The sequence below is a fragment of the Scyliorhinus canicula genome, chromosome 7 (genome assembly GCF_902713615.1).
Source record: "Scyliorhinus canicula chromosome 7, sScyCan1.1, whole genome shotgun sequence".
In the NCBI taxonomy this organism is placed as follows: Eukaryota; Metazoa; Chordata; class Chondrichthyes; order Carcharhiniformes; family Scyliorhinidae; genus Scyliorhinus; species Scyliorhinus canicula.
In genome coordinates, this window is record NC_052152.1 from 182,166,292 (window position 1) to 182,190,385 (window position 24,094).

A 24,094-nucleotide genomic window follows, 5' to 3' on the forward strand; every position below is an offset into this window, starting at 1 on the left:
CCTTGGATAGGATGCTCTTTCCAAGAGCCGGTGCAGATTCGATGGGCCGAATGGCCTCCTTCTGCACTGTAAATTCTATGTAAATGGGATGGTCTGGAGGGCCGTCCAGCTGGCCCTACGGTCCAGAAATCTCCCAGCCTCCCGCTGGCAGGAGGTCCTCCCTGACACACTTCCCTCCATTCGGTCGCTCCTGTCCACCGCGACTATTTAAAGCCCCCATGAACGTCTCTTTGCCTTCCCTAGGAAGTCCACCTCCGGGGTTTCGCTCCCGACATGGCTGGCAGCTCCAGGACCCTTTCTCCTCCATAGACATGTTCGACTCCACAAGGCGAAACCGTTGGTTGAGAGGGTACAGCTACTCCACGCCAACCTGCAGTACGCTTACGTAGCGTACCCCGACGGCTGCCAAGACACAATCTCCCTCAGGGACCTGGCACCAGCTCGTTCCACACAACCCCCCCTCTACCCCGGCGCCACCCTCCCTTTCCCCAGCTCACCCCACCGCAGCCCCCATTCTGGGACAATCCGTCCTCCCCTTGCTCCCACTTGGGGATGAAGAGGATTTCAACACGCTCCCGGAGTCGCCGAAGACCAAGCTGCCGCCTGAGTCGCCACCAGCACTGCGGCGCTCTCGACAGCAGATCAAGGCACTGGACCACCTGAATTGGTAATATTATCTGTAATTTTAAACACAACTTTTTGTATATAGTTCTCCACCACCCCCGTTGGACTTATTTTTAGGTAGTCACCACTGATGTATATAGTGTATATATATCTATGTATTTTACGGTAAGACCCCTGTACTACAGGTACGGGGGTAGATCTCTGCCTGCTGGCTCCGCCCAGTAGGTGGAGTATAAATATGTGTGCTCCCCATTCAGCAGCCATTTAGTCAGCTGCTGTAGGAGGCCACACATCTCAGTGTAACAAAACCTCGATTACATCCTACTCTCATCTTTGCGTAATTGATAGTGCATCACAAATATTTTCAGATTGTAAGGAACAGCCAGGGAATTCCTTGTACTTAATATCAGAAACAAGTTGTACCAATACTGAAAATGGCTCACCAGTGCGATTGACAGGGGCTTCCTCTATCAGAAGGACATTGGAGTGCTGGTTTGCTGGTTCACTGATTACTGGCAGCCAACTTTACGTCTGTCGTGGAAGTTCTGGTGCCACCCATGACAGAAATCTTCGCGGCAGGCTGTAAAATTTAATGGACCACCCCAAGGTCCGTTGACATTGGGCAGGATTTTCCAGAAAATCCTAACCAGTTTGTTTGTTATGGACTAAGTAGCTGCACTGTTGTGGAATAAATAGCCAGGATCTCCGGTGTCTCCGCAAATGATAACCTTGCTCTTTCTTTAGATGCCTCTGGTTCCACCTAATGCACTTTCCCATTTTCAGTTCTGACATGGCATGATTGGAAATCCTCTTGTATTGGTATCCATTTCTGCTTCCCATAGGCTAAATATTGATCATTTCTTCACATTACGTATATCAAAGTTTGGTAGTTTTCCTACAGAACTGCATCTTGCTGAGCTTTTCCGGGGTAGAGCATCTCTTTGACTTCACTTTACCGAGATCAATGTCAGAAGTTGACTTTCTTGAACACTTTCAAAAATAGGTTCTTGGAATGTACATAATACTGCCAGGGCTGCATTTGTTGCTCATCTGTCTTGCATTATGTAGCAATACTGTTGTTATATAGCTAATTGATTTTACAATGAAGTTTACAACCAATCAGTTGTAAAACAATTGCTGAAAACCAACCTCATGGATACTGGGTCAAGTGTAAGGGTATCACTGGAGGCGATGAATGAGCCAGTCCAGAGGCTTTGAAAGTCAACTTTTGAGCTCTCAAATTACCAGATTTATTGGATTGAATTATCACAACATACTGTGGTGAGATTTAAACTCTGGGCTGCTATTCTAGTACCATGACCACCACAATAGTATGTCCTTGTGTTACAAAGCTAGAATTTTCATCGAGGTTGAAGTAGTTTAGCACTGGTACCTGCAATTATTTTTTTCTAACTTCATCCGGTCTGTCGATTGATACAACTTCTCTACACAGGTCACAAAGCAGGTAGATAGTTACCTGTGATGACGTTGAAGCAATCTGATGTGAATAATCAGTCATTCCAAGACATCCTTTATTATGAAGAAAAGTCATCTTATTACTTCAGCTTTCGCAGAATTTTGTTTCACTCCATAATCAGAGACACGCTAACCTAAGTATTTTTCATCCTATTCTTAAAATGTCATGTTCTCCTTGTTCAGTTGTTATCTTTTTGTTGGCAACTCTTCAAAGGGCTTTTGGTTTCGTGTTAGGACCCTGTATCATAAGACTCAATATTATCCACCACGACTGTAGCCCCTTTCAAGTACCTCATGAAGTGATCTCTGAAATTCCTTGTGAGCTGGAAAGATTCTAAAATGTATGAACAATGACCCGCACCTTCCAAATTGTCAAAATTATGTACAGCAGAAAATTCTTCTCCATCGAATACACTGTGTTAAATCAATTCTTTGCATTCATGCAAGTTCAGGCAGAACATTATTTCTAGTTTAGCATTGCATTTGAGGATTTTGTTAAGTGTCTTTGGATTGACATAGACATGTACACATTTACATTCTCCTTCATTATTATCACCATTGAAGTAATTCGGGTGGGACACTGACCAGTACAAGAACTTCTCCATAGCAACAAGCTCATTAATCTGATTCTCGACAAGTTCGTTTTCTATGTTTCCTGGTTGGCAGTTGTGTAAGTGGGAGCTTGAGATTAATTAAAAATGTTGAATAACTTGGCATCATGGTACCAGGACAAACTGTTTGCCAGCTCCCTTTGTGATTCACCTGGAATTGGTTGACGTTGCAACACAGAATGACAGACTCAATGAGCAGTGAGGCCATACTGCTGCCATTCGACCTTGATCAGCCTTCTCCCATCCACAGCACTGGCTGATGCTTCCCACCCACTGCATGCAGATGAATGGCGGAGTTTCGGTCACTGCAAGATTTTCCTCATTTCTATTCATGTTGAGGCAGCTTCTTGGGATGTCAAGAAGAAGGTGACCATAGGTCTCAGGAAATTACAATATTAGTCCAGAGGTGTGTCTGTGGTGTAAGAAAACTCAACTGGCATGACTTTCCTGTGCCGTTTGCCACCTTTGCACCCCCAACCCCATAAAACTTCAGACAGGTTAGGGATGGACGGGGAGGTGGCATGGCAAGGTCTTCTGCTTGGTTTTGCGTATTTACCTCATCTTCAAATCTACCAGTGGAGAAGCTCGCCCTCAAATAGCTTTAGTTCCATTTTAAGGGCAGATAATCAGCCCTCTACTTCCAACCCCAAGTGAGACATGAAATGGCATTCCATGAAATACACAGTCTATTTTAGAAGCTTTGTAAAATTCCTTGTGGATTGTATACGCTGTTTGAACTCAAAGTAGTTTCAAAGAACAAAACAGCATGGGAACAGGCCCTTCGACCCTCCAAGCCTGTAGCGGTTATGATACCAACCTATGATACCATGACTATGAAAGTCATGCCAGTCCAAAGATGTGCGGGTTAGGTGGATTGGCCATGCTAAATTGCCCGTAGTGTCCTAATAAAAGTAAGGTTAAGGGGGGGTTGTTGGGTTATGGGTATAGGGTGGATACGTGGGTTTGAGTAGGGTGATCATGGCTCGGCACAACATTGAGGGCCGAAGGGCCTGTTCTGTGCTGTACTGTTCTATGTTCTATGTTTCTGCTTCCACAACCTCCCCTGCAACGTGTTCCAGGCACTCAGCACCCTCTGTGTAAATAACCTGCCTCGCACATCGCCTCTAAACTTTGCCCCATGTACCTTAACCCTATGCCCCTGGCGACTGACCCCTCCACCCTGGGAAAGAGTGCCTGTCCGTCCACTCTATCCATGCCCCTCATAATCTTGTAGACCTCTATCAGGTCACCTCTCAACCTCCACCATCCTGATGAAAACAGTCCTAGTCTATTCAGCCTTTCCGCATAGCTAACACGCTCCAGACCAGGCAAAATTCTGGTAAACCACCTCTGCACCCTCTCCAAAGCCTCCACATCCTTCTGGTAGTGTGGTGACCAGAGTTGTAAGCAATGTTCCAAGTGCGGCCTTATCAAGGTTCTACACAACTGCAGCATGACTTGCCCGTTTTTATACTTGATGCCCCATCCAATGAAGGCAAGCATTCTGTATGCCTTCTTGACTACCTTGTCCACTTGTGTTGCCACTTTCAAAGATCTGTGGACCTGCACGCCCAGATCTCTCTGACTTTCTATATTCCTTGGAGTTTTGAAATTTACGGTATATTTCCCCTCTATTTTAGACCTACCAAAATGCATTGCCTCATAGTTGTCTGGATTAAACTCCATTTGCCATTTCTCTGCCCAAGTCTCCAACCTATCTTTGTTCTAAGAATCACTTCAAAGAGTCACTTCAGTCTATCTTGTCTTCCATTATCTGAAACTGATGGCCTTCAAGTAATTAGAGTGCCTCTTAATTCCATGCAACCTGCCAGCTCTTGCTGTTCAGGTTTATATACATGAAGAGCAGTTGTAATGACAGAGTGTCAGAGGTCACATCTACCACCCCGCTGCCCCCACCACCTCCTCATCACCCTCCAATTTATGCATACTCTCTGGATTTCGTCCAGCTAATCTTCTGTCCAGATCACTATGTTATCCATTCCACCATGTTTCAATCAAGGCTTTAATATGATAAAGCATTGAGTGGCCATGGCAGAACATAAACAGTGAGTCAGTGAGCACGTTATTGCTAATTAAGTGCCACTGTTGATGACTGTGTCCATCACTTTATTGATGATTGAGAGTAGACGAATGGGCTGGTAATTGGTTGGTGTGGATTTGTCCAGCTTTTTGTGTACTGCTTATACCTGGGCAATTTTCCACATTGCAGGTAGATGCCAGTGTTGTCGCTGTACTGGAACAGCTTGTATAGGGGTGTGGCATGTTTTGGAGCACAAGCCTTCAGCACTATTGCTGGAATATTGTCAAGTCCATGGTCTTTGCAGTATCCAATGCCTTCAAACATTTCTTCACGGATGAATCAAATTGGCTCAATAATGACATCTGTGATACTCGGAACCTCCAGGGGAGGTCGAGATGAATAATTCACTCAGCACCTCTGTCTGAAGATTGTTGCAAATGCTTCAGCTTCATCATTTGCACTGATGTGCTGGCCTCCCCTATCATTGAGGATGGGAATATTTGTGACACCTCGTCCTCCAGCAAGTTGTTTGATTGTCCACCATCATTCAAAACCAGATGTGGCTGAGTCGGATCTAATCCATTGGTTGTGGAATTTCTTAGCTCTGTCTATTACTTACTGATTTTGCTGCTTGAAGCGCAAGTAGCCTGTGTTGCAGCTTCATCAGGTTGACACTTAGAACATAGAACAGTACAGCACAGAACAGGCCCTTCAGCCCTCAATGTTGTGCCGAGCCATGATCACCCTACTCAAACCCACGTATCCACCCTATACCCGTAACCCAACAACCCCCCCGCCTTAACCTTACTTTTATTAGGACACTACGGGCAATTTAGCCTGGCCAATCCACCTAACCCGCACATCTTTGGACTGTGGGAGGAAACCGGAGCACCCGGAGGAAACCCACGCACACAGGGGGAGGACGTGCAGACTCCACACAGACAGTGACCCAGCCGGGAATCGAACCTGGGACCCTGGAGCTGTGAAGCATTTATGCTAACCACCATGCTACCCTGCTGCCCCTAAGGCAGGTTTTAGGTATCCCTGGTGTTGCTCTTGGCATACCCTCCTGCACTGTTCACTGAACCAAAGGTGGTCTCCTAGCTTGGTGGTAATGGTAGAGTGGGGGAAATGTCAGGCCATGAGGTTACAAATCACGGATGAGTGCAATTCTGCTGTTGTTGATGGCTCACAGCGCTTCTTGGATGCCCAATATTGAGTTGCTAGTTCTGTTCGAAGTCAATCCCATTGAGCAAAGTAGTGCCAGACAACACAATGTAGGGTATCCTTAATTTGAAAATAGGAAATTGTCTCCACATGGACTGTGCTGTGGACACTCCTACAAAGACTGTCATGGATAGATGCATCAGTGGCAGGCGGATTGGTTAGGATGAGGTCAAGTATGTTTTACCACCTGCTTCTTTCCCTCATCATCAGGCTAGCAGTTCTGTCCTTTAGGACTCGGCCAGTTTGGTCTGTGGTGATGCTGCCGAGCCACTCCTGGTAATGGACATGGAAGCCCCCCACCCAGAGTACATTTTGTGCCCTTGCCACCCTCATTGCTTCTTTAAGTGGTGTTCAACATGGAGGCATGTTAATCAGCTGAGGGTGGGGTGGGGGGAGTGGTATCTAGTGATTAGCAGGAGGTTATCTTGCCCATGTTTGGCCTGATGCCATGAGACGTCATGGGGCCCAGAGTTGATATTGAGGACTCCCAGGCAACTCCCTCTCAACAGTATATCAGTGTCCTGCCCTATCACCTCTACTGGGTATGTCATTCCAGTGGGACAGGACATATCCAGGAATGACAATGGTGGTGCCTGGAAAACTATCTGTAAGGTATGATTGCATGAGTATCTCTATGTTGAATTGTTGCTTGATTAATCTGTGAGACAGCTGCCCTGATTTTGGCACAAATCCCCAGATGTAAGTAGGGAGAACTTTGCAGGGTTGACATGTCTGGGCTTGCTGTTGTTGTTTCTGATGCCTAGGACGATGCCGGATGGTCCATCCAGTTTAAATGCTTTTTATTGTTTTGCAGCATTTTGATACAACTGAGTGGCTTGCTATTTAAAGAGTCAAACAGCCAAACACATTCTGCAGCACATATAGGCCAGACCACATAAAGACAGCAGATGTCCTTCCCTGAAGGACATTAGTGAACCATATATTTGTTTTCACAACAATCGTTTCATGGTCATCATTAGATTTTTACTTGCAAATTTGTACTGAATTCAAAGTCCACCATCTGGTGAGCCGGGATTTGAACCCAGGTCCCCAGAGCATTACCCTGGGTTTCTGGATTACCAGTTCAGTGACAATACCGCTACCACTACACCACTGTCTCGACTCTTCCCCAACCTATGATGGTAGTTTGGGGAGGCTGGGCTTGTTTCTATTGGGTTTGGAAGAGTGAGGGGTGAATGGCCTATTTCTGCTCTTATTTCATATGTTTGCACCGACAAAAGAGCTGAACTCTGGAGGCGAGATGAGAGTGACTGTCTTTGACATCAGAACAGCATTTGACCAGATGAGACATCAAGGAGCCTGAGCAAAACTGGAGTGAATGGGAGTAAAGGGGTAAACTCTCATCGAATCGTACCTAGCACAAAAGAAAATGGTTGTAATTGTTGGAGGTCAATCGTCTCAGTTCCAGGTCATCACTGCAGGAGTTCCTCATGGCAGTTTCCAAAGCCCTCAATCTTTAGCTGCCTTCAGAAGGTAAGAAGAGCGGAAGTTTGCTGATGCTTGCACTGTGTTCAGTAAGATTTTCCACTCAGTGGATACTGAAGCAGTCTGTGCCAACACGCAACAAGAACTGAACAGTATTTAGGCTTGGGGTGAAAAGTGGCAACTGGTATTCACATCACAAAAGTGCCAAACAGAGAAGGTACCCATTTATGCTTTACCATCACTGAATCGCTCACGATCAACATTCTGGGGATAAGCATTGAGCAGAAACTTGACTGGGCTAGCCATATAAATACTGTGACTACAAGATCAGGTCAGAGATTTGGAATTCTGTGGCAAATGCACCTCCCTATTCCCAAAACGTCTCCACCATTTACAAGGCACAAATCAGGAGCGTGAACTCCACTTGCCTGAATGAGTGCATCTCCAACAACACTCAAGAAGCTTGACACCATCCAGGACAAAGCAACCCACTTGACGGGCATCCCATCTACCATATCAGACATTGATTTCCCCCACTACCGGTGCGCAGGTAAGCAATGTTTGTGCCATCTACAACATACACTGCAGCAACTCAGCAAGGCCCTTCCAACAGGACCTTCCAAACTCAAGACCTTTACCAATGAAAAAATAAGGGCAACAGACACTTGGGAACACAGATATCCACAAGTTTTTATCCAAGTCACCCACCGTCCTGACTTTGAACTATATTTCCAGTCCTTCATGCCACTGGGCCAGAATCCTGGGACTTTCTCCTGAACAACACTGAGAGTGAATCTCACCACATGGACTTAGGGGCTGGTTTAGCACAGTAGGGGCTTGTTTAGCACCGTGGGCTAAACAGCTGGCTTGTAATGCAGAACAAGGCCAGCAGCGCGGGTTCAATTCCCGTACCGGCCTCCCCAAACAGGCGCTGGAATATGGTGACTAGGGGCTTTTCACAGTAACTGCACTGAACCTACTTGTGAGAATAAGTGATTATTATTATTATTATTATGGAATGCAGTGGTTCAAGAAGTCAGCTCACTGCCTTCTCAAAGCAAATTACAGATGGGCAATCAATGTTGGGCTTGCAACAAAACCCACATTTCATGAACAATTTATGTTAAATGCTCGCATTTCCCTTCCGTGACTCCACTTCTAAGTATGCTATATAACTACCACCCATTTTGCTGCCCGATATCCACTGTAACTCGTAGATACAAGAGTTCAGGCAATGATTTTTTTAATATATCCAATTCTTTTTTTTTTCCCAATTAAGGGGCAATTTAGCACGGCCAATTCACCTAAACCTTGGGTTTTGGGGGTGAGACCCACGCAGACATGAGGAGAATCTGCACTCTACACGGACAGTGATCTGAGGCCGGGATCGAACCAGGGTCCTCAGCGCTGTGAGGCAGCAGTGCTAACCACTGTGCCACCGTTTTGCCCTGGTGATTTTTGAAATTAATAAATCACTTTTTGCATGAGGTGTCCAGTTCTCATTAGTGGGTTAAAATCAAATTGTTGCAACTAAAAACATTGCTACATTTATAGAACCAAGTCCAAAGCTTGGAGGCTTTTAATAACTTCAGGAATCTCAAATGCTTGTGCAATTTGAATATATTGGGCAATTCTCTTACAATAATATACCCACTTGCTTACAGAACAGTCTATTCAGAAATAAAGGGCTGAATTTTGACCTGGGATGGGATCTGTGGGCCCCTGTGTTAATGTTGGGGACAAGCCATCTCCTAGCTTAGTCACCTCACCCTTCCAGCCATTTAAAGGCATCAAGGGGAGAGGTCCTACCTCTGAAAGCTGGGAAGCAATCAAATGGTCAACAACTTTCTGGTCCAACAACACCACCAGGAGCAGAACGTGCAGCAAGTCTCAGGGTGCAATTTTCCCATCCGGGATTATGTCCACGCTGTTGGCCAGAATGTCGGATGTTGCCCACAGCAGAGGCCAACGGGAAACCACACCATCGCTTCCATTCACAACCTCATTAATTATGCATCTGTGGGGTTTGTGCCATATTCTGTGGTAGGCCAGGCACAATAATAAGGAAATAGATAGGCGTTTCTGTGGCCACAAAGAACTCCAGGGTGGTATGCTGCCTTCCCTGGTGCTAGGGTCAAGGATGACTCAGAGTGGCTACAGGACATTCTGAAGGGAAAGGGTGAAATGCCAGTGGTTCTGGTACACACTGGTACAAACGACCATGGATGCAGTCCTAGAAGCAGAACATAGGGAGTTAGGAAGTAAGTTGAAAAGTAGGACCTGAAAGGTAGTGATCTCAGGATTACTACCAGTGTCACATGCTAGCCAGAGCTTAAATAGCAGGATACATTGGATGAAGAGATGGTGGCTGAAGAGATGGTGCGAGGGGTAGGGTTTCAGATCCCTGGGACATTTGGACCAGTTCTGTGGAAGGTGGGACCAGTACATACAAGACGGGTTACACCTAGGTAGGACCGTGGCTGATGTCCTCGCCAGAGTGACCGGGGTGGGTTAAAACTAAAATGGCAGTGGAATGTAAATATACGGAAGGAGTTAAAGGAGGGGGAACACGAAATAGACAACAATGAGGAAAGATGGGGCAGCACGGTAGCATTGTGGATAGCACAATGGCTTCACAGCTCCAGGGTCCCAGGTTCGATTCCGGCTTGGGTCACTGTCTGTGCGGAGTCTGCACATCCTCCCAGTGTCTGCGTGGGTTTCCTCCGGGTGCTCCGGTTTCCTCCCACAGTCCAAAGATATGCAGATTAGGTGGATTGGCCATGATAAATTGCCCTTAGTGTCCAAAATTGCCCTTAGTGTTGGGTGGGGTTACTGGGTTATTGGGATAGGGGGAGGTGTTGACCTTGGGTAGGGTGCTCTTTCCAAGAGCCAGTGCAGACTCGATGGGCCGAATGGCCTTCTTCTGCACTGTAAATTCTATGATAAGCTTCAATAGTGTGCAATCTGTATGGGCAGAGCGGAGAATCACTAAGGGGTAAAAAAAACATTAGCGGGGGGGGGGGGGGTTGTATATAGACCCCAAATGGTGATGTTGGGAATGTCATTAAAAAGGAAATTAGAGATGCATGCAATAAAGGAACATCTGTAATCATGGGTGACTTTAATCTGCATTTAATCAGTAACAATACTGTAGAGGAATAATTCCTTGACTGAACACAGGATAGTTTTCTGGACCAATTCATTGAGGAACCAACTAGATATTAGGTATTCTAGACTGGGTATTGTGTAATTAGAAAGGAATAATTGGTAATCTTATTGTGCAAAGTCCCTTGGGGATGAGTGACCAAAATATGTAGAATTATTCATCAAGATGAAGAGTGGTGCAGTTGATTCTGAGAGGAGGGTCCTGAATCTAAGAGAAGGAAACTACAATGGTATGAGGTGCGATTTGGCCAAGATGGATTGGGAAACACTACTTAAAGGGACGATGATGGATTGGCAATGGTAAAAATTAAAGAGCATATAGGTAAACTGGGATAATTGTTTATTCTTGTTTGGCACAAAAATAAAACAGGAAAGGTGGCCAAACTGTGGCTTGCAAGATAAATTATAGATCGTGTTAGGTCCAAGGAAGAGGCATACGTATTGGCCAGAAGAAACAACAGACAAAAGGATTGGAAAAAGTTTATAATTCAGCAAAGGAGGACCAAAGGGATTAATTAAGAAGTGGAAAATAGAATATGGGCAGCACGGTCGCACAAATGGATAGCACTGTGGCTTCACAGCGCCAGGGTCCCAGGTTCGATTCCCTGCTGGGTCACTATCTGTGCGGACTCTGCACGTTCTCCCCGTGTCTGCGTGGGTTTCCTCCTAGTTCTCCGGTTTCCTCCCACAGTCCAAAGACGTGAAGGTTAGGTGGTCTGGCCATGCTAAATTGCCCTTAGTGTCCAAAAAAGGTTAGATTGGGTTATGGGGATAGGGTGAAAGTGAGGGCTTAAGTGGGTCAGTGCAGACTCAATGGGCCGAATGGCCTCCTTCCGCATTGTATGTTATATGTTCTATGTTCTAAGTAAGCTTGCAAGGACTTAAAAACTGACTGTAAAGGTTTCTATAGGTGTGTGAAGAGAAAAAGATGGATGAAGACAAATGTAGGTCCCTTACAGTCAGAAACAGGGAATTTATAATGGCTGAGAAATAAGTACATACTTTGATTCTGTCTTCACAAAGGAGGATACAAATAGCAGCTCAAGAATGTTGGGGAACACAGGGTTTAGTGAGGGGGAGGGACTCAATAGTGAAATGGTGTTGTGGAAATTGATGGGATTGTAAGCTGATAAATCCCCAGGGTTTTAGACACTAGAAGGACCCAGTGGCAGGAGAGCCTAATCCCAGGGTACTTAAGGAAGTTGCCCTAGAAATAGTGGATGTATTTGTGGTCACTTCCCAAGATTCTATAGACTCCAGAACAGTTCCTACAGGTTGAAAGGTAGCTCATGTACCCCACTATTTAAAAATGGAGGTCGTGAGAAAACAGGGAATTGTAGACCAGTCAGCCTGATGTCGCTTGTGGGAAAAATTTGAGAGTTCATTATAAAATATTTAACAGCAGAGCATTTGGAAAACAGTGGCAGAATCGGACAGTTAGCATGGATTTACAAAAGGGAAATCATGCTTGACAAATCAACTGGAATTCTTTGAGGCTGCAACGAGTAGAGTTGTTGAAGAGGAGCCAGTGGATGTGATTTATTTGGACTTTCAGAAGACTTTCAACAAAGTTCTACATAAGAGACTAGCGTGTAAAATTAAAGTGTATGGGATTAGGGGTAGTATATTGAGGTGGTTGGAAAACTGGTTGGCAGACAGGAATTAGAATAGGAATAAACGGGTCTATTTCCGAATGGTAAGCAGTGACTTGTGGGATACCGCAGGGATCAGTGCTTGGGCCCCAGTAATTCACAATATTTATCAATGATTTGGGTGAAGGAACCAAAAGTAATAAATCTGCTGATGATACAAAACTTGGCAGGAAGGTGGATGATGAGGAGAATGTTAAGAGACTTCAAGATGATTTAGACAAGAGTGGGCAAATACATGGCCGATGCAGTATAACACAAATACATGTGAAGTTATCCACGTTGCTTGGGAAGGGCTGGTCAGACTGGATATAGGGATATTGTTTCCTCTGGTTGAGAGCCTAAAATAAGGGGTCACAGTCTCAGCATATGAGGTAGGCCAGTTAGGACTAAGATGAGGACAAATTTCTTCACTTGGAGCGTGGTGAACCTGTAAAATTCTCTATCACAGAAGACTGTGGAGGCCAAATCACTTAATATATTTAAGGAAAAAATAGATAGATTTCTAGACTTTAACGGTATCAAGGGATATGGGAGAGCACTGGAGTGTGGCATTCATGTTGTGGATAAGCCATGATCATGTTGAACAGTGGAGCAGGCTGAAAGGGCCAAATGGTCTACTCTTTCTCCTATTTTCTATATCTCTGCTGGTCCTGGGATGGTGAGAAATGTCCTGTCTGCTGAACTCATTCCTGACAAATCTACTAGAATTCTTTAAGAAGATGTAATTAGTAGAGTTGACCAGGGAGAACTGATGGATGTGGTTAATTTGGACTTTCAGATGACTTTCGACAAGGTCTCACATAGCAAGTTAATATGTAAAGTCTAAGTACATGGGATTACGGGTAGTGTCTTGAGATAGATGGAAAGCTGGTGAGCAGACATGAAGCAAAAAGTCGGAATAAATGGGTCTTTTTCTGATTGGCAGGCAATGACAAGTGGGTTACCGCAGGGATCTGTGCTAGGACCCCAACTGTTCACATTACATATTAATGATTTGGTCAAGGGAAATATGCAGATAATACAAAGATGGGTCGGAGGGTGAGCTGTGAGGAGGATGCAGAGATGCTTCAGTGAGATATGGACAGGCTGAGTGAGTGGGCGCATGCATGGCAGATGCAATGTAATGTGCATAAATATGAGGTTATCCACTTCGGTAGCAAAGTTAGGAAGGAAGATTATTATTTGAATGGGTGCAAATTGAGAGAGGTGGATACTCAGCCAGACCTTAGTGTCCTCGTTCATCAGTTGCTGAAAGTAAGCGCGATGGTACGGCAGGCAGTAAGGAAGGCAAATTGTATGTTGGCCATCATAGCGAAAGGATTTGAGTATAAGATTAGAGATGTTTTACTGAAATTTTATAGGGCATTGGTGAGGCCACACCTGAAGTATTGTGTGCAGTTTTGGTGTCCTTATCTGAGGAAGGATGTTCTTGTTATGGAGGGAGTGCAGCGAAGGTTTACCAGGCTGATTCTTGGGATGCCAGGACTATCATATCAGGAGAGTCCAGGTGAAGGATCAGTACCATTTAGTGGAACATGCCTGGTCCACACACCAGCCATTTGAATCTGAATATTGCAATCAGCACCCTGCAACTGGAATAGGACGTCAATTTGCAATGATTAATTTGTCTCTTGTCTGAGTGTAAGAATAAAAGAGAATTTTCCAGTTGGCAGGCTGCAACTAACAGGCTACCACAAGGGTCAATGCCTGGGTCTCAGCTATTTACAATCTAAATCTAAGTCTGTTGACCAGGGAAAATAAACTGGGAGGAGGATGCAAAGAGACTGCATGGGGGAGAAAGACAGGTTAAGTGAGTTGGCAAAAAGTTGGCAAATGGAATATAATGTGAAGAGGTGTGAGGTCATCCACTTTGAAAGGAAAGTATAACAACAGAATGCTTTTCAAATGGTGAAAAATTGGGAAATGTTTGCATTCAGAGCATCCTGGGTGTCATTGTATGTGAATCACAGGGCATTAATATGCAGGTACAACAAGCAACAAGGGAAGTAAACTACTGGACTGGAGTGTATGAGAGGGGAGTAATAATAATCATTATTGTTACAAGTAGGCTTACATTAATACTGCAATTGAGTTACTGTAAAAAGCCCCTAGTCGCTACATTCCGGCACCTGTTTGGGTACACAGAGGGAGAACTCAGAAAGTCCAATTCACCGAGCAGCACGTCTTTCGGGACTTGTGAGAGGAAACCAAAGCACCCGGAGGAAACCCACGCAGACACGGGGAGAATATGCAGACTCCGCACAGTGTCCCAAGCCGGGAATCGAACCTGGGATGCTGGTGCTGTGAAGCAACAATGCTAACCAACACGTGTAATACTATGTATAGTTTTGGATGCCTTACTGATGGAAGGTTATGGGCGAGATTCTCCCAAACCGGGAGAAATCGTGAGGCTGGCGTCAAAAACGGGCGGGTTTGACGCCAGCCTCCGCCCCCCCGACCGGGAACCGATTCTGGTCCCCGGTCGGGGCTAGCATGCCGCGGCCATGAACTCCGGCATCGCGGGCTTAACGAATTTCGTTAAGCCCGCTTGCCAGAGTTTGCGACGGCTGACGCGTCACATGACGTCAGCCACGCATGCGCGGATTGGAAGACTCCAACCCGCGCATGAGCGGATTGGAAGACTCCAACCCGCGCATGCGCGGGCCGGGATGCCCCTCAGCCGCCCCGCGAATGGATACAGCGGGGCGGCGGAAGGACAATGAGTGCGCGGGGTAAGTACCCGCTGCCCGCGATCGGTGGGCACCGATCGCGGGCCCATGGCACCCTTGGCACGGCCGTGGTACTGCCGTGCCAATCGGTGCCATGGTTCCCAAGATCCCAACTTTACGGCCGTTTTTACGAACGGTCAGACCAGGTGTGTTTGACGTTCCTAAAAACGGTCGTAAAGGGCTTGGACTTCGGCCCATCGGCCAGCTGAGAATCGCTGCTCGCCGTAAAAAAACGGCGGGCAGCGATTCGTGTCGGGAGGCCGGCGTGGGGGGGGGGGGGGGGGGGGGGAGAATAGCGGGAGAGCGTCAGACTAGCGTGGCCGTAAGTGAGTGCGGAGAATTGCCCCCTATGTTTATCTTGGAAGAAGTGCAATGATGATTCACTAGAAAATAGGATCTAGGTTATTTGATCAGAAACTGAACTGGACAAACCATATAAGTACTATAATTACAAGTGCAGGTCAGAGGCTAGGAATCCCACGATGAGTAACTCGCCTCCTGACTCCCCAGAGTCTGTCTAACATCTATCAGGCGCAAGGCAGAAGAGTGATGAAATAATTTCCACTTGCTTGGATGAGTGCATCTCCAACAACACTCAAGAAGTTTGACACCATCCAGGACCAAGCAGCCTGTTTGGTTGGCACCCCATTCGCAAATATTCACTCCCTTCACCACTGATGCGCAGTGGCAGCAGTGTGCACCATCTACAAGATGCAAAAACTCACCAAGGCTCTTAGACAGCATTTTCCAAAACTACATCCTCTACCGCCTAGAAGATGCCTGGGAACACAACCACCTGGAACTTTCCCCTCTCAGCTACACACAATCCTGACTTGGAAATATATCACCATTCCTCAGATAAAATCAAATTACCGAGTATGCTGGACGCTGAAACAAAAAGAGAAAATGCTGGACAATCTCAGCAGGTGTGACAACATCTGTGGAGAGAACGGAGTTAATGTTTTAGGTCTGGATGACTCTTCATCAAAGCACCATTTCCTTCACTGTCGCTAGGCCAAAATCCTGGAACTCCCTCCCTAGTAGCACTGTGGGTGTACCTACACCACATGGACTACAGTGGTTCAAGAAGGCAGCTCCCACCACCACTTTCTCAAGAGCAATTAGGGATGGTTATAAATACTGTCCCAGCCAGCAATGTCAACATCCCACGAATGAATTAAAAAAAATTAAGTCTGGGAGATGGATACATGTATTTGCTTAAAGGCTGGTGCTCAGTCGTTAAGTATATTAAAAATAAAATTTGATACATTTTAGAATACTCAGGGAATTAAGGGCTCTGAGGATAATGTGGGAATTTGGAGTTTAGGTAGAATATCAGTCAGCCGCGCATTGAATGATAGTGTAGGCCCAAAGGGCCGAATGGCCTCCATCTACTATTTCTTATGTTGTTTTGATCTTGTGTTTCAGATGGCATACTGCTTAACCATTTAGAGGTCTGCCTGGAAATTGTACCAATAGGAATTAATGGAGTGATTGAGGTGCCCCACTCTCCAATTTTCAATTGATGGCCATTCAATTTTTTCGACAAGAAATGGAAGACCAATAGTTGAAAATCCTTCCCTAAAGTATCTTTGAACAATATTAAATACTTTCTGTCTACGGACAGTGGTTTCCTTTGATCTATGGCACATATTCTACTGTTTTCTATTAACTAACTAAAGGAGGGTTAGTGTTTAGTTTTCACTTTGTGCCAGTTAAGTACTTCATTTAGTCTAAATAATTGAACATGCACACTAAAATATTTCTCGTCATGTTAACAATTTCATTTATTTCGATAGATTTTGCCTCCCACTGTGGAGGTGGTTTATCGACACGTTGGGAGTTTCTTAAAATGTTTGTGTTCCTTCTTATTCATCAGTGGTACTGATTATAAGTTGAGGTTTTGTCTTCACTTTGATTAGTCCTGAATCTCTTGCCAATAAACGTTATGTTCTCCATTGCACATGGTCTTTTTGTCAGACATGTATTATCAAACTAGGTTTTGGCATTAATTGTTTTTTCATAATGAAAATATATCACTTGTTTTCTGCTAAGATCCCAATATCTACTGAACAAAAGCAGCATTTCTGGCTTATCTTGTCTAAGTTGAAAGTTTCTATTATCTCAAATAAAAGGATTGTGGGAATCTTGATCCAAATTATCAGGAGATCCACCAGCTATGAGATTTGATTGCAAATATAGTTGCAGCAAGAGACTCTGTCGGTAGGGACTCTGCTGGCTGCAAAACAACCTTTTTCAGAGTTAGATCGCAAGCTGCTTATATTTTTGGCCTCCCTAGGGTCTGCCTCTGCAAATATTTGGTGGAGATTGAAAACAAAATCTCCTGAGTGTGCTTTTCAACTAGATTGGTTCCATTTATACAACAAAATACAGAGCAGATAAGCACAAGGGGCGCAATTCTCCGCTCCCCAAATGGCGTGGGAGAATCGTGGGAGGGACCCCCGACCAAATTCGCGCCCCCCTGGCGCCCCCCGTGATTCTCTCTCCCCCCCGCTCGGCAGAATCGCCGCTCGCCGTTTTTCACGGTGAACGGCGATTCTCCGACCCGGATGGGCCGAGCGGCCTGCCGTTCGCAACCGTTTCACGACGGTGGCAACCACACCTGGTCGCTGTCGTCGTGAAACGGGTGAGATATGCCCGTTTGGTGGTTGTGGGGGGAGTACAGGGGAAAGAGCACCACGACTTTGCTCGGGAAGGGACAGGCCCGCGATCGGTGCCCACCGATCGTCAGGTCGGTGTCTCAATCGGACGCACTATTTCCCCTCCGCCGCCCCGCAAGATCAAGCCGCCACGTCTTGCGGGGCGGCTGAGGGGAAAGACGGCCACCGCGCATGCGCGGGTCCGAGCTGTCAGCGTCGTGACCTCAGCCGCGCATGCGCGGGCGGGTTGGAACCGGCCAACCTGCGCACGCGCGGCTGATGTCATTAGGCGCACCGGCGGCGTCATTCTCGGCGTGACGCCCCCGCGGCCGAGATTTACGGAGCGCCGCTCCTAGCCCCTCCGGGAGGGGAGAGTAGGGGGCGAGGAGCGGCCTCCGAGGCCGTCGTGAAACTCGGGCGAGTTCACGACGGCCCTCCCGATTTTTCCCGGGAGCGGAGAATTCCGCCCAAGGTCTCTGGAAATATGATTGGTAGAATATGCGAATGAAATTATTTGTGAGAGGCAATGCAAAACAGAAAGAATGACTTTTGCCATTTGTTGGAGGATATACAGTTCCCTTGAAGCCAGTAGAATTGGTGATCGAACAGTATTGGGTATACTGGGCGATATCATCTGTTTGCATCATTCCCTTTGTCTTTCAAAGCCAAATTTCAATAGATGGACATATTTCTAGCAAGGCCAGCATTTGACCCTGAAGTCACCTTCACATGCTATTAATCATAGAATCATTGAATTTACAGTGCAGAAGGAGGCCATTCAGCCTATCGAGTCTGCACCGGCCCTTGGAAAGAGCACCTACTCAAGCCCATGCCTCCACCCTATCCCCATAACCCAGTCACCAACACTTAACCTTTTTGGACACTAAGGGCAATTTAGCATGGCCAATTCACCTAACCCGCACATCTTTGGACTGTGGGAGGAAAACCGGAGCACCCGGACGAAACCCACGCAAACACGAGGAGAACATGCAGACTCCGCACAGACAGTGACCCAGGCCGGGAATCGAACCTGGGACCCTGGAGCTATGAAGCAACTGTGCTAACCACTGTGCTACCGTGCTGCCCGAACTATATTCATTCCAACTATATTGAAACATATATTTTTGATCCAAAAGATCAAATCAATTACCTTTGAATTTTAAAAAAATTAATTCATGGGGGTGTAAGCATCATTGACAAAGTCAGTGTTTGTTGCCGCCTCTAGTTGCCCCTGTGAAGGAGCCTTCTTCAACTGCTGCAAGGCTCACAGGACAATTTGGCCGCGAGTTCCAGATTTTGACCCAGTGACTTTAAAGGAATAGTGATATATTCTCCAGTCAGCATGCTGTGTGACTTGGAGGTGAACCTGCAGGTGGTGATGTTCCCATGTGTTCACTGTCCTTGTTATTCTCACAACACCAGGTTAAAGTCCAACAGGTTTGTTTCAAACACGAGCTTTCGGAGCGCAGTTCCTTCCTCAGGTGAATCCTCAGCTGCGCTCCGAAAGCTTGTGTTTGAAACAAACCTGTTGGACTTTAACCTGGTGTTGTAAGACTTCTTACTGTGCTCACCCCAGTCCAACGCCGGCATCTCCACATCCTTGTTATTCTCAGTATTTCAGGTTGCTCGTTCGGTAAGGGTTGTTGAAAGAGACTGGACAAGTTGCTTCAGTGTATTGTCTTGATGGTGCAGACTGCTGACACTGTGCATCGGTGGTGAGGGGAGTGAAAGTTTATGATGACAGATCAGGTATCAACGAAGTGGGCTGCTTTGTCTGGGCTGGTGTGAGTTTCTTGAATGTTGTTGGAGCTACAATCGTTCAAGCAGGAGTACAACATTACAAACCTAACTTTTGCCTTGCAGACAGGAAATAACCTTTAGGAAATTCTGCACTGTAAACAGAGAGTTACACACCCAGAATTCCCAGCCTCTGACCTCATCTTGTAGCCACAGTGTTTATATGATTGATCCAGTGAAGTTTCTCTAGGGTAATAATAGTGTGGGATTTGGAGACAGTCATTGTCTGGCACTTGTGTGGCGGGATGTTTAGTAACTTGTCAATCTCAGCCAACAGGTTTGCGTCTTTCTGCACGTGGGCATGATTGGCTTCATTGTCTGAAGAGTTACAGATGGGACTGAACACTGGAATCAACAGCGATCATCCCAATTCTGACCATAGAACGGAAAGAAGGATGAAGCAGCTGAAGTTGATTTGGTTTGGAGACTGCCTTAAGGAACTCCCCGTGCGATATTCTGGAGCTGAGATGATTGGCTTCTACGAATATCAACCATTTTCCTCTGTGTCAGGTATTGTTCCAGTCAGAATTTATAGTAAATGTCTATTTTCAATATTTTTTTTTACTTTCCCAGGATTTTAAAACTGTGAAACTTCTTACCTCCCTCAAACTTTCCTCTCCTTTTTAAATCCAAACTTCCCATCACCTAATCACTACTCTTGCTGTTAGCTTGCCTCAATTAGCAACATTTCTGCTTCTGAGATGGAAGGTTGTGGGTCCAAGCATCACGACACTGATTAATCTAGGCTCGACTTGACAGATAATCCAATGGAGCACTATGCACAAGAGTATTATTGTCTATTTCCACATTTAGCTCTCTTTCAACAGTCAAGATTTCACATGACTGACTTCATATATGCTTGAACTGTGGATTGCTCGTAGTCTGGCTATCATTGATACCCTTTTGCTGGAATATATTTATTTCCAGCATGAAATGGGGAAACAAGCCACAAAAAATCTCGGGGATAGGGAAATTCAGCAATCAGCTGACCCCCCCTCCCCCCAATAGCATTGGCGTCTTTCCAAATAAAGTTGCCTTCTCCAGGTGGTTTTATCTTCCCTCCCTTGTGTTGCTTATCATCAGAATTCCTTGTCTACCTTTATAAACATCAGCTCTGAAATCCAAGTCATTTTATGTAATAAATTCTAATACAAAACCTCCATCTTGTCAAGTACCAAGGTTTATTTGCCTATCACCTCTGTGTTAACTAACATCCAACAGGCTCTGCCATGATACAATGACTCCCATTTTTAAAACCATCCATACTGGTGAAATTGATTTTAGGATGAGTCAAATGTCAGTGGCTTGCATCCCAAATTCAACATGATTTGAACAGTTTTCCTAAATTAATACAACAAACTAAAATTCTACAGCTAATAGATTACCACATCCTCAGAAACAATTTTGCACAGTCAAAATAGAGAGAAGCTTGCTGAACATCTTTTCCCAGAATTTAGGGGTTTTTGAAGGAAAACGGTCAGAGTTCTCCATCGTTAACTCTTTGCATCTGACCGTAACTTCAGGATTTAGCATGAACGCCGATTAACGCGGAGATCCTGAAGTTGCTGTTTATCATTGAGTGCTCCACCAAAAGGCTGCATTGTGGAAACCCCAGCCCTAACCCCTCAAAGCAATAATATGAAATCAACTGATCTCATGAAAACTTCCTATTTTCCACTGTTAGAAACTCTGTAGAAAGTTAAGCTTTGGCCAATGAGGTGTAACTGGGTTTTTACTGGTTAATTGAGTAATAACTACTGCTGATTTAGCTGGTTTAGCTCAAATGGCTAGACAGCTGGCTTGTGATGCAGACCTTGGCCAGCAGCGCTGGTTCAATTCCCATACCGGTTGAGGTAATTCATGATGGCCCCGCCTTCTCAACCTTGTCCGTTGCCTGAGGTGTGGTGATCCTCAGGTTAAAGCACCACCAGTCAGCTCTCCCCCTTAAAGGGGAAAGTAACCTATGGTCACCTGGGACTATAGTGTCTTTGCCGTTACTGCTGAGCAACTGATCTGATCTGGACGGTGTGATTTTATATGTCTTAAATGTCTCCATTATGATTAATTACTGGGTATTTTAAATTACATATTTTAAATTACATATTTTTAGAAATGTGTTCATGATACTCAGTCAACTGCAATTTTAACTCCATATATGTGACAATCTTTATTTTGATTCACATTAGTTCATTTTAAAAAAAAGTTGGGTGGGCTCCAACGGTCAAACTGCGCTCAAAATGCAGCTCACCGCAGAGCAGAATGGCCAATAGCAGCTGGGAGACCCCATTCCCAGGATCTACCCAGCTTGCAACTTGAGAGATCTACGGAAATCATGCCCGTTGATTTTAGTGTTCTTCATGTCCTGGTTGGCTGTCTGTGAGAATTCTATGATCGTGATTGACCCCTTGGTCAATTTGTTATCACTGACGCTGAGAATCCCATATTAAACTACACTGCAATCCACAGTGTGGCGAGAGAAGATAAAATGGAGATCACTAGATCAATTAGTGAGGTTGCTTTTGCTTTGCTGCTGACTGCAAAATCCAGGTATATTGTCATTTCCAGGGGGTGTTGTAAAAAAGTGTTAATATTTTATAAACAGATTTCAGAACATTGAACAGCGAATGCCTTGTATTTGTGCTTCAAAATACAAGTTATTAATTTACATGTACTCATCGTAAGTGTTTTTATGGCATATTTAGTGCAATTACTTACTGCAAGGATGAGCGAGCACTCTAACTTCATCTATTGCAATGTATCCAGGATGGCCCTTTGAAGAAACTGATTCAAAAATAACCTGAAATGGCAAAATCAGTGATGAATAAATTTAATCCCTTTTCCTTAATATGCCCTAAAATTAATGTACTTTAATATTGAAAGTTAAGTCCTAATATGAATCACTTATTTCCATATAAGCCATTACATCGATAAACTGATCAACACAACACATTACTGTACATTTGACTATTTATTGCAGCCCATTAGATTTTATAAAAATTGTAATGATATTGTGCAGATGTATCTACAAAATGTTGTATTTTGCAATCCTGCATGAATGATCTGGACTCATTACTGGAACACCCGCATAGCAGAGCATGGCTAACTTTGAAGAGGACTCGAGGTCATTTCAGGAAGCGATAACAACCACACTAGGTCATTCAGCCTCACATTTGCATCACCATTCATGGCTGATCTATACCTAAGCTTAATTTAACCTTTTCTGATTCATATCATTTGTTAGCCTTTCCTAATCAAAATCTCAAACTTGGAAATTTCAATCGTCATTCATCCATTGCATTTTAGAAGAAGAAGAAGAACAGTACAGCACAGAACAGGCCCTTCGGCCCTCGATGTTGTGCCGAGCAATGATCACCCTACTTAAACCCACGTAACCCGTATACCCGTAACCCAACAATCCCCCCATTAACCTTACACTACGGGCAATTTAGCATGGCCAATCCACCTAACCCGCACATCTTTGGACTGTGGGAGGAAACCGGAGCACCCGGAGGAAACCCACGCACACACGGGGAGGACGTGCAGACTCCACACAGACAGTGACCCAGCCGGGAATCGAACCTGGGACCCTGGAGCTGTGAAACATTGATGCTAACCACCATGCTACCGTGAGGCCCCTTTAATATAGCAAGTTCTAGATTTGTGAAAGGATTGCTCCTGTGTCCATTCCTAAATAACTTGGCTCTAGGTTTTGAAATTTTACCCTCTTGTTCTGGATTCTGTACCATAGAAAATAGCTTTTGCATGCCTTTATCATTTTAAAAACCTCAATTAGATCATTCCCTTTACCTTCCAAACACATGAGAATACAAGTTTATGCATCTCCTCCTCATAAATTCGCCTTTTAAGGCCTGGTATCATTCTGGAGCAAGTAGATTGGATAGGTATCCAATCGGGGAAAATTGTTTCCACTGCTCAATAATTTGATCACAGTAAGAAGTCTTGCAACACCAGGTTAAAGTCCAACATGCTAGTGTTTGAAACAAACAACTTGGTGTTGTAAGACTTCTTATTGTGCTCACCCGAGTCCAACGCTGGCATCTCCACATCAATAATTTGATGACTAGTGGATGTTGGTTTAAGGCCCATCAGCAAGAAAATGAAGGAAATGGTTTGAAGAATGGGTTTTAGAATGGTCGGTTGTTGGGATATGGTATAGTCGACTTGAAATACATGTCGCCATAGAGCCAGAGGCCTGTAGGCCTCTCTCACCTTTGAGAGCTGACTGGTGATAATTTAAATGGAGGGTCAGGATATCTCAGGCAAGGGACAAGGTTGAGAAAGCAGGGCCTTCATGAAATAGTGGGAGAAGGGAATATTATATTGCGCGTGATTCTCCGGAAAAATTTCTAACTGTGGTCGCAGGAATTGCCGCGAGCTTTCCAGCACTCGGCCCAGTGAGGCCGACAACACAATTTAACGTTAATTGATCCACTTAACGAGGACTCAGGGGCTTCTCGCCGCAAATGACGGTTCACCGGTTGATTCGCCAGGACCGCGCTTGCTAGCCCCCTGCTAACAAGGTTAAGCAGAACTTAAGCTGCACTTACTCAGCCAACTGCAGCCAGCTCGCAACAATCGCGTTGATGAGACCAGCCCCAAGATTCGGGGATGCTGACCTGGGGAGGCTCCAGGAGGTGGAGGCCAG

The 24,094-nt window shown here is 45.2% G+C and overlaps 1 protein-coding gene across 2 annotated transcripts in view; it reads right to left on the reverse strand.

Annotated features, from left to right (window-relative positions):
• ptprt (protein tyrosine phosphatase receptor type T) overlaps positions 1-24,094 on the reverse strand; it is a 1,581,811-nt gene that overhangs the window by 961,461 nt on the left and 596,256 nt on the right. For both annotated transcript variants that reach the window (XM_038803435.1, XM_038803434.1), the window contains one exon: positions 22,144-22,225. In XM_038803435.1, coding sequence (XP_038659363.1) covers positions 22,144-22,225 — 82 coding nt within the window. The remainder of the gene's footprint in view (positions 1-22,143; positions 22,226-24,094) is intronic.